The sequence below is a fragment of the Hippichthys cyanospilos genome, chromosome 8, assembly GCF_059441005.1.
Source record: "Hippichthys cyanospilos isolate Australia breed blue-spotted pipefish chromosome 8, RoL_Hcya_1.0, whole genome shotgun sequence".
Taxonomy (NCBI): Eukaryota; Metazoa; Chordata; class Actinopteri; order Syngnathiformes; family Syngnathidae; genus Hippichthys; species Hippichthys cyanospilos.
The window spans coordinates 21,876,950-21,891,917 of NC_142376.1; the positions used below are offsets into that span (position 1 = coordinate 21,876,950).

Genomic DNA, 14,968 nt, shown 5'->3' on the forward strand with positions numbered 1-14,968 from the left:
AACACACATTTTCGAGTCACCCAACAGCGTCATTGTTATAATACAGCACAATAAAAGTTCAAATGTATGTTCATACACAACGAATCCTTGCTATTCACAGCTGATACAGATAGGGCCAGTCCACTGTTAGCTGTAACACCGTATGTGTTCTATTGCTTACCATTAGAAAATACACAGAAAAACATACATGGACCATTTTCTCAACCCCAAAAATTATTCTTTGAGCAAAAATAAACATGTTCCACAACAAAAGATGGTATTAACATAAACTGAAAAAAACAAACAAAAAATATTTTAATAGAAAAGAATAATGCTAATTATTTCATTTTACATATGCAACACATCATTGACATTAGTAAAGCATAATAGCCAAGATATGGGTTAAAACGTATTATTTCAGCAACTAATTCAGATAGAGGTACGATTATTTTATTCAATATTTTCATAGTAAAGGAAGTGTATTAACATGTTTTTCTGCTCAAACTGTCCATGGCATGGGTTAGATTCAAGACAGCATATGTTAACCATAACAATTGCTTCAGGAAACAACACACATTTGAGCAATTGCTTGCATTGTTACATCTTTTTTTCATTTAAATGCAAGCTGAAGGGTCAAAAATTTTGGCCATACTAACACTGATTATAGGAAAGATATCTATTCCTGGATTCAAGAAACTGTACATGGATATGCCACAGTGATTGTTTTGGCTGTATAATATATCCACCAAAATAATGTATACCATAAAATAAAACACAACAATGAACCAAAAAACACAGAAATAACAAATAAACTTCATAATAGCAGCCGCAAAAAGCTGTGCAGGTAAGCTTGTAGCATTTGCACCTGCCGTGACAGCCTGCTTCGGTCAGCTGTTGTCAACTCTTGGCTATGGGAGAGTTGGCTGTCTAGAACATCTGCCATGCGTCTCCTGACTTGCACCATCCCCAGTCAACAGGAAATCTCTTCTTCTGGCTGACAGTGGATTCCTTGGCCTCACACACACCCAGCCTGGTTAGCAGCACACTTGCTATGTGCAAACAGAACAGCTTTGGTCGGTGGAATGGCCTCATAGTGCCTTTGTTTCCTTGTCAAACCTGAACTCATCCATAGTGTCAGCAGTGCTGGACCTGTCATACATCAGTATGACAAACCTCTCCAGGGTCAGCAAAGGCGGCATGGCAAGTGGTATTTTGCCACGTTTTGTCTGAGTGTGGTTCCAATGGCACCAACTTCATCGTACCTTGCTGGCTCCACGATCAATGGCATTTGATGGCGCTCAAGGAACTCAGGAATAGTCTTCGCCAGTATACAGTTGCAATTATGTTTTGGGACCTGATGACTTGGATGAGATGTTAGTTTCTCATCTCATTTGACCATTTGACAAAGGCAAAATAACTGCCATGATTTCATTTCCTCATAATTGCCTGGGTTTTGTAGATTCTGCCCTATTGTGCAATGGAACCAATGGCAAATTGTACATGTATGTGTTCGCTCTCGCTTGGTTGGCGTAATCTTCCAAAATATGGTCATTCTGTGAAATCGTAGTGCGCATGAGGCATTCATGTAACGCTAGTAAACGACAGCTCTTAATTCTACACAATGCGGCCGAGGGGCTATCCTTTTACCACCTTAACCAAATTGTGTGGGCATTTCTGGATGAGATTTAACTAGGTTCGGTCACCCTACACCTAGCCCAATCATTAATCCAGTGACATTTAAGTCCCTTGTGATCTGTATTCCATCCGCGGAAGTACTTGAACAGTCATGTACAGCCCCTTTACCTTTGGCTTGTCTCTCCCGTGCTGGCACATACAGGGAATAGATTTTCTTCAAACAAGTTTGACACCCTTGCTCTAAATTGTCCTCGGGTGTGATTGGGTGTGTGAATGGTTGTTCATCCCTCTGGGCCCTCCGATTGGCTGGCAACCAGTCCAGAGTGTCCCCCGCCTCCTACCCATAGACAGCGGTCTGCCCGTTATGTATGGTTGAATGCTGCCTGTAGCACCACATTTTAATTTCCATATTAGGGTCTTGCTGGAGCGTACTTGGGAAATGCTTGTGGCTGGATGGTAATGTCGCATGTGCATTATCAAATTGGTCATTCCACCGCTTGAACATACAGTTCGTTCACATTGAAAACACACGACAACTTTATCTGCGATGCTGTTGTCAGTTTCTCTCTTTTTAAGGCCGAAATCTTTCCAGATAGATGATTCTGCCCTCTTATTACGAAAAACTTTGTTCTCAACTTGTCTTGGCCAGTCATTTTGCTACTAAACCATAAGCGAAAACGTCAGATTGTTTCGTAACTTGCAAATGGTGAAATTAAAAAAAAAAAATAAACAAAAAAATAAAACCATGATCAGACAAAAACTAAGAAGAAATAGTTATGTTGCTTACTGAATACTTTGTTATAGTGAATATTATTTAAAAAACATTGAAATCAAGATGCCTCAAGATTGATATGCAATATATTGGAAACTGATTATCATATTGCGATATGCATATTATATCACTTCATATGTCAATATCGATACATCGACAGTATTGTCCTGCCTTACTGATTACATTTCAACAAGATAGGACAGACAGCCTTTTGCACTATGGAAAAGCCTGGCAGTTATGCAACTGATTGTGAGTGGGGTTATGCACACAGTTCTTGATTTTGTTTGTGGGGGGCATATACAGAGCATCAGCCGGTGAAGTTAAGCGTTTTTTCATTTTCTTCAATTTCATCCACTGCAAGTTCATTTTCATGGCAAGTAAAACACTATCAGTCTGTTGTATTCGCTCAAAGCAGGGGCCTCAGTCTTCTCCCTGCTGTCTCTTTAGTGCAATGCGGCATTTTCTTTGGCTGACGAATAACTATTTTTATTCCTGGATTCTAAATTAGAGGCACTTTTGCTTTCAAATAAATATCCCTGGCCATTTGACTTTCGTTAGAAAACCACATTTGAGCAATGACAACATCGAGCACTCACAGCAAGTGGTGGGCGCAAGGGTTTGACGTCACATTTGTTGTCAAATGTCACCATCTAAAAACTACCTAGGGTGATTCCAGGCTAGTGATACAATATTGCTCCCTATACCCATCAAAACCTCTATCTGGGACCTATGAATGTACACTTTAATACAAAATGTAACTTTTGAGTTTATCCCTACCAATTCAAAAAATTCAGATTTACCAAATATAGGCTACATCATTTTGACCATAAAAATACTCATGAGAAAATCTAAATAGTTTTTCTTTTGTAATTGCTATATTTTTGACCAATTACAACATTTCAGCTCTAAACTATTTGACATACCCCCATTCATGGCAAAAATTCCCACAAACCAACATTTCAGCATTTTAACTATTAAAATACAACAAATTCAAGAATTAAGATTTGTTGGATTCGTCCCACACCAATCCCCAATTAATACGCTCAGCATTGGCCCAGGATAAGGTTGTACGTATACTGAGTCCACTAAACCTTAAACCTCACACCCACAAGTACACACAAACCGAACCTGTCCAACTCTATCATCATCAAATTCGCAGACATCATGGTCAATCTTATCTCGGGAGGAGATGAGTCTGCCAAGAGAGCAGGGGTGTCAAACATACGGCGGGGGTTTAATCTGGCCAGCAAAATGATTCCATAAGCATTTTAAAAAAAGCATTGGGAAAATTAAAAAAAAAAAAAAAAAAAATTATATATATATATATATATATATATATATATATATATATATATATATATATATATATATATATATATATATATATATATATATACATACACACTATCTGTGTGTGTCTTAGTGTCTTTGTGTGTGCGCGCGTGGGTTTTTGCGTGTGTGTGTGAAATATGTAGATTTGTGGACGGTCCCTAAAAAAGTGAACAGCAAACACCCTAGTCCTTCCAACTTCTACACGCCGTGGAAAAAAAAGGTTGTGAGTGTAGAACAACAAGAACTGTGAATGTGATAAGCAAACGTTGTTGATGTCACGTTCAATAACGTGTCTATGTAGAAATGATAAGTGTTTTGTTTGATTGGTTAGTCACATTGCGTCAGTTTCGGTTACGGATCTCGGAAAAGTACAGTTTGTAGAACAATGCAACACTTGTCTAAACGTTTTGTGAATTAAATAGTCAAGGCTTACCTGTTAACAAGACGACTGGTAAAAAAAAGTAGTAAATAAGCCAAACAATCAACTGAAGATCCATATCCAAGCAGGTAAACCTTGATGGCAGCGATATTTCTATAAAACATCAATATTACATTTGCGAAGTTGTCCAAGAACAAAACAGTGCGATTAAAGTTACTAGCGTGACTTAAGCCTAGTCCTCAAATTCAGAATGTTTGGTTGCCCCTCGGTGCTGAGTGTCGAAAGAGGAAGGCGACTCATTCCACTGCTTTTGACGGCAAGGAAAAGGTTTAGTTGCATGTCTTCCGTTGGAAGGGAGCCCAGTCGAAGTAATGTGGATGGAAAAAGTGATTCATAGGGAGGCGAGAGTCTGAAGGACGTTCATAGAGGAATAATTCATAGTTGCTGGTCACCTCCCCTCAAAATTATTGTCCGCTAAACCCGCGGTGAACACAAACTACGTTTGCAGAGTCCCTCAAACGAGAAATCGTGAAACTTTCTGTAACGTGCATTTAAACTTTGCATGGTTCATTTCAAAGATGACTTGAATCAGTTCCATCACTATGTACTCTTTTTTTTTTTTTTTTTAACTGACGGTTACTCTTGAATGGATGCGCCAACTGTTGCAAATAATTGACACTTTCCAAGGTAATAGCACCCTCTAGCTGCCTAACCCCGTTTGGGCCCCTTTCAATCCCTTCTCTAATCCGGGTGCCATAACAGAGCTATCAACTGCGTAAACCTCCCTTCCATTTTTTATTTTATTACTACCTAATTTTTGACCTGTTGAATAAGACACTCTAAAAATAACTGGGTTGAAGATAACCCAATCATGACTCAAAAAGGAGCATCGGTCTCTAATTTAGCTTTTGATGTCACGTTCTGTCTGGGTTTTTCCTGTTGTGGCTTTATTTTGTGGAGTTTGACCTATTTTGCTTTTGGGATCGTGTTGTTTTCCCTGGCGTCTGTCTTTAGTGTAATTTGTGTCACCTGTCATGAGCATGCTCCAGCTCTAGTCTTTCGTGTTTCGCCTAGCTTCTGCGAGTAAGAAATCGTTTTATTGAGCGCATCTCATCCTGCCTCCCTGCATTTTAGATCCACCTTCCTTCCCACATCTGTCGGCAACATGCCGCACCGACATGACACTTGGTGAACTTCATAAAACTTTGTGGACAGCCATCCACAAATAATTTTAAATTATTTTAAGTTCTGGCAGTACCACGTATGTATGTACCCAATGACACATTTAATTAATGAATCCATTAATTACACTTTTGTTTGACTATTGAATGGTACATTTGTTATTTGAGTTTTTGCACTTTCGGTCCTCCATAGACGGCTGGTCATAGGGCCTACAAGCATTTACAGGTTTCTAACAGTTAAAGTTGTTTGGTTTCGGTTTCAGTTGTTTGCTACATATGTGTACAACTGATTTTAGAATAAAGCGAGATGTCATACTCTGCCCATGCCATTAAACACACATACACACATACACGCACAAACATTTTCCATTTTCTTTCTGTAAACGGCGCTTTGCCCCTTGAAGGGACACCATCTTTTTTCCACAGTTTACAATGGAATCAAAAAATTGCGGCCCCCCGCCCCTTCCCCGAAATAAATTCGAAGAGACTACTTCCGGGGTTTCGCCCGTGTGGGAGTTGATATGGGTGTGGCTTATTCGATTCCGCGGGAAAGTTATTTGTTCTTCCTGTGGCTGCTACCGTAGCGATGCAATGTGTTCAGTTTGGGATTGATTGCATCCAGTGTTTATGAATCATGTCTCAGCCTCTGGTAACAGACTTCTTCTCTCAGCGGAAGAAAACAACGGCCCATACGGTAAAACCCAACAGCGCTGCTTCTCGTGGCTCATTTAAAAGCAGCATCGCCAAATCAAAAACACGCTCTTCCTCTTCAAACAAAGAAGAATCGTCCTACGAAGACCGCGATGAATTTGCAAGGATTATCGAAGCAACAGCAGGTTTTTCTCAAGGGGTGTCTGCTACTCACAAAGAGCCAAAAGACAATCGCCATATCTCCGGCAAACAAAAGAGGATCTCACTAAATGCAGAAGTTGCGACCGACACAGCTTTAGCTTCCACGGAGCACAACACACCAAGGAAGAGACGTCAAAAGGAAATTGGTTCCGTCGACACAAAGGCTCAAGATGAAACGACAAGAGTGGCCAAAAACAAAGCTGTCCCCTCTTATCCAAAACAACAGGTAAGGGTTGGGTTCTAAGTCACTATCTAAAGTAGATGTGTTTGCTCCCTCGCTTGTCAGGACTTTTATTGTAAAATGTATAATCCGCCAAAGGTGTGACGTGACTTGCCTGTCGTATGACGTACGGTCATTACTTTGCATAGTGCTTTTCAATTCCCCCCCCCCCCCCCGCAATGTATTTTTCACACACTGCTTTAAATACTGCCAAACATGTGCACCTAATCGAAAAAAAAAGTTTACACGCCATTTTTATTGACAACTCTTGCCCCAAATGTAAGACATATTCGTCTCTCAGGCTGGCTGTGGAGAAACTCTTCCAGGCCCCAAGTCTCTCCTCCAAAGAGTCAAGAAACTAGAGAATGACTTCTGCACTGCTGCATCATCTACTTCAGACTCCAAATCGTTCGTTTCATCTCCAATTGCTGTTTCCAAGTCAGCTGTGACACGAGCAAAAGAGCTTGCAGCTAAAGCTAAGAGGGCAAAGGAGAGAGACTCAGCGGATGAAAAGTTCCAGGAAGAAAAAGCTCAGGAGAGGTGAGGTTTGAATCATTTTGAAAGCTTGCATTTTGTTGCGCTAGATCTATGTACCTTTACGTATTGTGCACAATACTAGTTTCCAGCCCAAGTTAGGAAGAATTATATTTTCCCCCTTTTTTTCTCTTAGTATCCAACAGCCAGCATACCAGAAGTATCACAATCTAGCCCAGGACACCCCCCCAGGCCTTTCTTTGCCGTATCACTTCAAGGTATTGGCTGAGATGTTTAGGAGCATGGATACTGTGGTGGCCATGCTTTTCAACCGTTCGGAAACTGCCACTTTCTCCAAGATCAAAAAGGGAGTTCAGGATATGATGCACAGGTTAGTGTGACTCCCCGGTTATTAGATTCTTCATTATTGTAGTGTGTGTGTGTGTGTGTGTTATTAGACAATTTGATAACCGCTACATTTTAAATTGCATTCTTGTCATTTTGATTTGTCGTGCTAAAATACAATGGTTCACTTGTGAAACATAGAAGCAACAGGTGAAATGTCCTTTTTCTCTATGGTTTAGGTAGATAAAGGTCACAAATGAGTAAACATATCCCATTTCTATTAATTGTCATAGGACCATCAGGAAAACATATTTTTGCGGCCAAAACACACACCATATTTAAAGGTGCAGTCTCAGTTCGAGCTGCTATTTCTGTATTTAACAAACACACAGGATGCTCCGTGTATTAAGGTCAAGCCCAGGGGTTGGCAACCTTTAACTTTCCAAAAAAAATAAAAAATATATATATATCTATATACAGTCGACCCCCGGTTTACGAACACCCTGTTTTACGAACAATTCGATTTACGAGCGTGGACCACAGAGATTTTTGTCCCCCACTCACGAGCAAACCTTTCGTCTTACGAACAATCCGACATGCCGGCCATTGTGTATACAAATATATTATCGCTTAGCTTGCGTCAACAAAATCAGCAGTTGACGCTTGTGACAGTAACGTGAACGCTATTGCTCTTACAACGTCACAGTCACTGTTTCAGTCACGGTGTCAGTCACGGAGTCAGTCATGGAGATGCCAATATGCTATTGGTCGATTAGGGTCACCCGGTCTCACTCACGGAGATGCTATTGGCCGGCGTCACGTCAATCACAGAAATGCCGATGGCACAGCTTGATGGCACAGCTGGTCGGGATGGAAGGAAGGAGAGAAAATGAGTGAAAAACGGAAGGAAGGAATGTTGTGAAGACTTTGCAAACTTTATCTGTTAGACATAGCTTCTAAAATTGCTAGTAGCGGTAAAGGAAGAAGTAAGAGGATGATGACAATAGAAACGAAGCAGGAGATAATAAAAAAAAAAAAAAAAGAGGGAGGCACACGCATAGTTAAACTTGCTCGTGACTATGGACGGAACCGCTCGGCAATCTTCTAAGGGCAAGACTTTCCTTGCCGGGGTACGGACCTCGCTCGACAACAAAATGGAGAGGCTTCTTCTATTATGGATTAAAGAGAAGGAAATTGCCGGTGATATGTTTTAGCATCTCTGTGACTGACACCGTGACTGAAACAGTGACTGTGACATTGTAAGAGCAATAGCATATCAGCGTAACTGTGTTAACATTGCGGGTTGGTCTCTGCTCCCCTCCGCCTCCACCCAGCTCAAGTCACGTCGCTCCAAAGGTAAATGTCATTTTTCCTTTGCATATGTTATTTAATTTAACTGTACAGTAGATTATGTTACTCATTTTTAATATGTGTATAAAGTCGTGATGATTTTACCTAAGGTTTTTGCACGCATTCACGAATTAACATAGGTTTGGATTGCCCGTCATACGAGCAGTTCGAGTTACGAGCGCAGCCACTGAACGGATTAAGTTCGTAACCCGGGGGCCCACTGTGTGTGTGTGTGTGTGTGTGTGTGTGTGTGTGTGTGTATATATGTGTGTGTATATATATATATATATATATATATATATATATATATATATATATATATATATACAGTGGGCCCCCGGGTTACGAACTTAATCCGTTCAGCGGCTACGCTCGTATCTCGATTTGCTCGTATAGCGGGCAATCCAAACCCATGTTAATTCGTGAATGCGTGCAACACGCGCCAAAGCCTTAGGTAAAAACGACACACTGTATACATATATTAAAATTGAGTGACATAATTTGCTGTACAATTTCATTGTATAATAAATAGAAGGGATTAATAGTTTTTACCTGTGATACGACGAGACTTGAGCTGCGTGTAAGCAGAGGGAGGCAGAGTCTAACGCTCAAAATTAACACGGCGATGAATATGCAATTGGTCTTAGTGTTACAGTAACTCTTTCAGTCAAGGTGCAAATCACGCAGATACTAAAACATCATCCTCTTATTTCTTTCTTTACCGCTGCTAGTAATTTTAGAAGCTATGTCTAACAGATAAAGTTTGCAAAGTCTTCACAACATTCCGTTTTTCACTAATTTTCTCTTCTTCCTTCCATCCTGTTCCATCAAGCTAGATGAAGGCGTTCGGCCAATAGCATATCGGCATTTCTGTGATTGACGTGTGACGCCGGCCAATAGCATCTCCGTGAGTGAGACCGGGTGACCTTAATCGACCAATAGCATATTCGCATCTCCGTGACTGACTGATAATTATTCACACTTTTTTTTTAAACGGTTGGAATGTATTGACAATTAATTTAAAAAAAAACACACATTTAAACCAATGACAATTCTTTGTCCTGCAATCGGCACATTTAATTTCATGTCAGCTGTTTCCCCTTTAGCTGTACAAACACTACACTTAAATGGTAATATATTTAGACACCGTGAGTGAGACAGTCAGTGTGACGTTGTAAGACCAATAGCCTTCACGTAACTGCCACAAGTTTCTATTAATGATTGATGATGTCGCTACTGTTGATTTTATTGACTCAATTAAACGAGAACATTTCTACATACTTAATGGCCGACATGTCGAATTGCTCGTAAGGCGAGAGGTTTGTTAATATATATAGTAATATATATAGTAATAATATATAGTGTATATATATATATATGTATATGTATATATATATGTGTATATATATATATTGTAAGGCAGTTCAGATGTTGGCGACCTATACTTGTGTATCAATTCTTGTTTTGGTTTTCCGAGCCAAGTTTGGTCATTGAATGCAACATTCGTGTCCAGTTCGCGGTTGTCATCGCGAGACGAGTTGTTGTTCTATGGTTGTTTTTTGGTACTCACGGCTCACTGCACGGATACTGCTCAGCGCTGTCTGTGCCCGAGCTAGAGGCCAAGAACAACGTAGAGTATGTTAACGAAACGTTCACTCGTGCGTGTAACTTGTGTGCGTATTGGAGACAAGTAAAGTGCACTAAGGAGTTATTTTTGTCGTGTGACTCTGTCCACCCACGCTTCGCCATCACACGTGGAAGGTAACAGCACGACAACTGGTGTCAGAAGTGGGATATTTCTACAAAATAATTCCGTAAAGAATCGAAAAGACTGTTTTCCTCTCCGCTCCGAACGGATTAACAACTGGAGTCGAGCTAAAACGCGTTGCCGTTCGTCTAATTGAACGTGGAAAGTAGAGGAGATCTTGTCAAGCTGTCGCAGCGTCGCTGCACACAACTTCCGGTCCGCCCCTTCACGATAAGAGCGTGAGCGGAAGTAGCGACGAAGTGGACATAATACACAATAAAAACTGAGCAAAAATGACGGAGGAATTACAAGGCGCAACAGCAAGCCAAGCAGAGGCGGATATAGCTCCAAAATGGCTGCAAACTCTCTTGGAAACTCAGAACCAACAAGCAAGACACCTTCAAATGATGTTGGCCCCTGTCCTTTCACATATAACAGGACAACCAACCACACCACAGATCCAAGCATTACTTGCTACTGCACAAGGTGGAGAAGACATTAATCCAATGCAGTCAATGGAGGAAAGCCATTCATTTGAACCAAGTGCATCTATTCATGGACCAACCAGGTCAAGAGATCGTGTTCCTTTTGCAGCCGAATTGGAAGTGATAAATCAAAGATCTCAAAGCTCAAGACCATCAAGGCGAGTTCCGGACACTGACAATAGACGCCCAGAAGTGAGAGACACGGAGCACGAGACCTCACATGCCCACACCACCTATGGAAGCAGGGAACCTAATACTGGAGTCTATTTTAACAACATGCCAGAACCTCAAAGACCTAAATTAGCCATATTTGATGGAACTGATGACTGGGACTCTTTCTTAATGCCATTTGAACGCCAAGCCAGAAAGTATGGATGGAGTACCTTGGAACGAGTGGACAGGCTGCATGAATGTTTGAGAGGCGCTGCAGTGCGGTATGTCTGCTCACTTCCTGAGCGCACGAGGGAAGATTATGTTCTACTTGTAGAGCAACTCACCCAACGTTTTGGAAAAATGGATCCACCAACAACAATAAGGAGGAAGCTGGGAGAACTGCGTCAGGGCCGTGAGACATCTGCTGAATTTGCTGAGGAGGTGAGACGCCTTGTCACACTTGCCTACCCAGGAGTTGATCTTCAGCTTCAGGACCAGCTGGCAACCGATGCTTTTCTTAAGGGCTTACGGAACCAAAAGGTGGCCTATGAAGTCATGAACCGTGAGCCAAGCTCTTTTGTTGACGCACAAAAGTTTGTGGAGGCCCATGAGCATAACTTCAAAGCCACAGTGGGCCGTGAAACTGAGCTAAGGAACCGAACCAGGCGCATCGCATGGGTTGATGAAGGAGACATGCTTGAAGATACTGCTGCGATATCCCGCAGGGTTCAGACTCCTCAGTATGTCACTTTTGACCAGTTTGTTACGCTAATGAATGAAGTGAAATCTCTTGCTAACAAATTCGAGAGTCTGCAGCTGCAAGTTGGGAATCTCCTGTCTCTAAATGCAGGACACCAACAACCCAAACCAACCCAAAGCCAAAGTCCAGAACGAAAGCAAAACTACCAGCAGCTGCAACAAAGCAGAGGACGTTCGCAAACACCCAGCCCTAATCGTGCGGTAGCTGGCCCGTGTTTCAAGTGTGGTGAAACAGGACACTTCAGAAAAGACTGTGTTACACCAATTAGCCCTATGACTGCACATAAACATGGCGACAAGCATCAAGAATTCCAGCTGCAATCGGATGGCGGTTCACACAACTCAGTTGTAGACTCAGATCACCAGTTACAAGGCCGGCAGATTGGCTGCACCAAAAAGATAGGTGAAAGTCTACAAATTCCTCTAACTATAAATGGCATTCCAACTCAGGCTGTTGCGGACACTGGAGCTCAAACCACTGTGATCTCAGAGGAACTGTACCAGCGTATCCTCAAAAGCAACATTGCACCAACTGATCTAAATGAGACCTATCTACTGAATGCAGGAGTTGGAGATGGCATGAAAGCTAAACATGGACTCAAAGTGACCTTTCAAATTGGATCCAAGACTATTCCCTGGGAAGTGCATGTAGCTTCCATAAGGGACCATGTTCCTTTGGGGCTGGATTTGATGAAGGCGCATGATGTTGTTGTCTACGCCCGTGGCAAGGTCTTCATTGGAAATGAACTTGTGCCATCAAAGATTGTGCGAGATGATGAATCGGACTACTGTGTGGCTAGAGTAACACTGGGACAAGCCATGACCATTCGACCTTCATCTGAATGCATCGTTTGGGTTTTGAGGCAGAGAAGCAAAGTCCTACAGCATTGCCAGCCCCCAGGGTTCCAAGACATTGACAATGACATTTCCCTACTGCCACTGCTGCTGCCATACGATCCAGGTGGGGAGTCCAAAGGTCCATGCGAGATGACCACATGTTCAATGGAGTCCAAAGGTCAATGTGAATTACCTCAGACCAGCACCTCAGCAGCTCAGCCAAGAAGAAGACGAGGCGATGCCAACTCATTGGCAGAGACTTTTCAAACATCAAGTGGTCGCCTAGTTCATAGACCAGAGAGATTTGGACACTAGTTGCAAGTAGAATAAAGCTAAATGTTAAGAGAAAGTTCATTAATTCTGTTTAAGTTGAGTGTAAAAAAAAAAAAAAAAATGTTTATGTGTTTTTACCTATATGCAAGTTAGGTTGGGTCTATGGCCTAAAAATTCAATAATTTAGTTTATGTGTGTGATTACACTAACACTCAGCAACTTTGATTACATTACCAGATACTGAAGGGACTCAGTATTCCTAAAGGGGGGGTAGTGTAAGGCAGTTCAGATGTTGGCGACCTATACTTGTGTATCAATTCTTGTTTTGGTTTTCCGAGCCAAGTTTGGTCATTGAATGCAACATTCGTGTCCAGTTCGCGGTTGTCATCGCGAGACGAGTTGTTGTTCTATGGTTGTTTTTTGGTACTCACGGCTCACTGCACGGATACTGCTCAGCGCTGTCTGTGCCCGAGCTAGAGGCCAAGAACAACGTAGAGTATGTTAACGAAACGTTCACTCGTGCGTGTAACTTGTGTGCGTATTGGAGACAAGTAAAGTGCACTAAGGAGTTATTTTTGTCGTGTGACTCTGTCCACCCACGCTTCGCCATCACACGTGGAAGGTAACAGCACGACAACTGGTGTCAGAAGTGGGATATTTCTACAAAATAATTCCGTAAAGAATCGAAAAGACTGTTTTCCTCTCCGCTCCGAACGGATTAACAACTGGAGTCGAGCTAAAACGCGTTGCCGTTCGTCTAATTGAACGTGGAAAGTAGAGGAGATCTTGTCAAGCTGTCGCAGCGTCGCTGCACACAACTTCCGGTCCGCCCCTTCACGATAAGAGCGTGAGCGGAAGTAGCGACGAAGTGGACATAATACACAATAAAAACTGAGCAAAAATGACGGAGGAATTACAAGGCGCAACAGCAAGCCAAGCAGAGGCGGATATAGCTCCAAAATGGCTGCAAACTCTCTTGGAAACTCAGAACCAACAAGCAAGACACCTTCAAATGATGTTGGCCCCTGTCCTTTCACATATAACAGGACAACCAACCACACCACAGATCCAAGCATTACTTGCTACTGCACAAGGTGGAGAAGACATTAATCCAATGCAGTCAATGGAGGAAAGCCATTCATTTGAACCAAGTGCATCTATTCATGGACCAACCAGGTCAAGAGATCGTGTTCCTTTTGCAGCCGAATTGGAAGTGATAAATCAAAGATCTCAAAGCTCAAGACCATCAAGGCGAGTTCCGGACACTGACAATAGACGCCCAGAAGTGAGAGACACGGAGCACGAGACCTCACATGCCCACACCACCTATGGAAGCAGGGAACCTAATACTGGAGTCTATTTTAACAACATGCCAGAACCTCAAAGACCTAAATTAGCCATATTTGATGGAACTGATGACTGGGACTCTTTCTTAATGCCATTTGAACGCCAAGCCAGAAAGTATGGATGGAGTACCTTGGAACGAGTGGACAGGCTGCATGAATGTTTGAGAGGCGCTGCAGTGCGGTATGTCTGCTCACTTCCTGAGCGCACGAGGGAAGATTATGTTCTACTTGTAGAGCAACTCACCCAACGTTTTGGAAAAATGGATCCACCAACAACAATAAGGAGGAAGCTGGGAGAACTGCGTCAGGGCCGTGAGACATCTGCTGAATTTGCTGAGGAGGTGAGACGCCTTGTCACACTTGCCTACCCAGGAGTTGATCTTCAGCTTCAGGACCAGCTGGCAACCGATGCTTTTCTTAAGGGCTTACGGAACCAAAAGGTGGCCTATGAAGTCATGAACCGTGAGCCAAGCTCTTTTGTTGACGCACAAAAGTTTGTGGAGGCCCATGAGCATAACTTCAAAGCCACAGTGGGCCGTGAAACTGAGCTAAGGAACCGAACCAGGCGCATCGCATGGGTTGATGAAGGAGACATGCTTGAAGATACTGCTGCGATATCCCGCAGGGTTCAGACTCCTCAGTATGTCACTTTTGACCAGTTTGTTACGCTAATGAATGAAGTGAAATCTCTTGCTAACAAATTCGAGAGTCTGCAGCTGCAAGTTGGGAATCTCCTGTCTCTAAATGCAGGACACCAACAACCCAAACCAACCCAAAGCCAAAGTCCAGAACGAAAGCAAAACTACCAGCAGCTGCAACAAAGCAGAGGACGTTCGCAAACACCCAGCC

The 14,968-nt window shown here is 42.3% G+C and overlaps 2 protein-coding genes across 5 annotated transcripts in view; one reads left to right on the forward strand and one right to left on the reverse strand.

Moving 5' to 3' along the window:
• piezo1 (piezo type mechanosensitive ion channel component 1 (Er blood group)) overlaps positions 1-4,215 on the reverse strand; it is a 141,451-nt gene extending 137,236 nt beyond the window's left edge. Inside the window, exon 1 of the mRNA XM_088420841.1 lies at positions 4,152-4,215. Within this exon, the coding sequence (XP_088276967.1) occupies positions 4,152-4,215 (64 nt within the window). The remainder of the gene's footprint in view (positions 1-4,151) is intronic.
• Positions 4,216-5,815: 1,600 nt separating this feature from the next.
• cdt1 (chromatin licensing and DNA replication factor 1) overlaps positions 5,816-14,968 on the forward strand; it is a 21,890-nt gene continuing 12,737 nt past the window's right edge. For all 4 annotated transcript variants that reach the window (XR_015866331.1, XR_015866333.1, XR_015866332.1 and 1 more), the window contains exons 1-3: positions 5,816-6,356; positions 6,652-6,890; positions 7,021-7,215. Coding sequence is in view for 1 of the 4 variants with exons in the window: in XM_088420840.1 (XP_088276966.1) it covers positions 5,913-6,356; positions 6,652-6,890; positions 7,021-7,215 (878 nt within the window). In the remaining 3 variants the exon portion in view is untranslated. The remainder of the gene's footprint in view (positions 6,357-6,651; positions 6,891-7,020; positions 7,216-14,968) is intronic.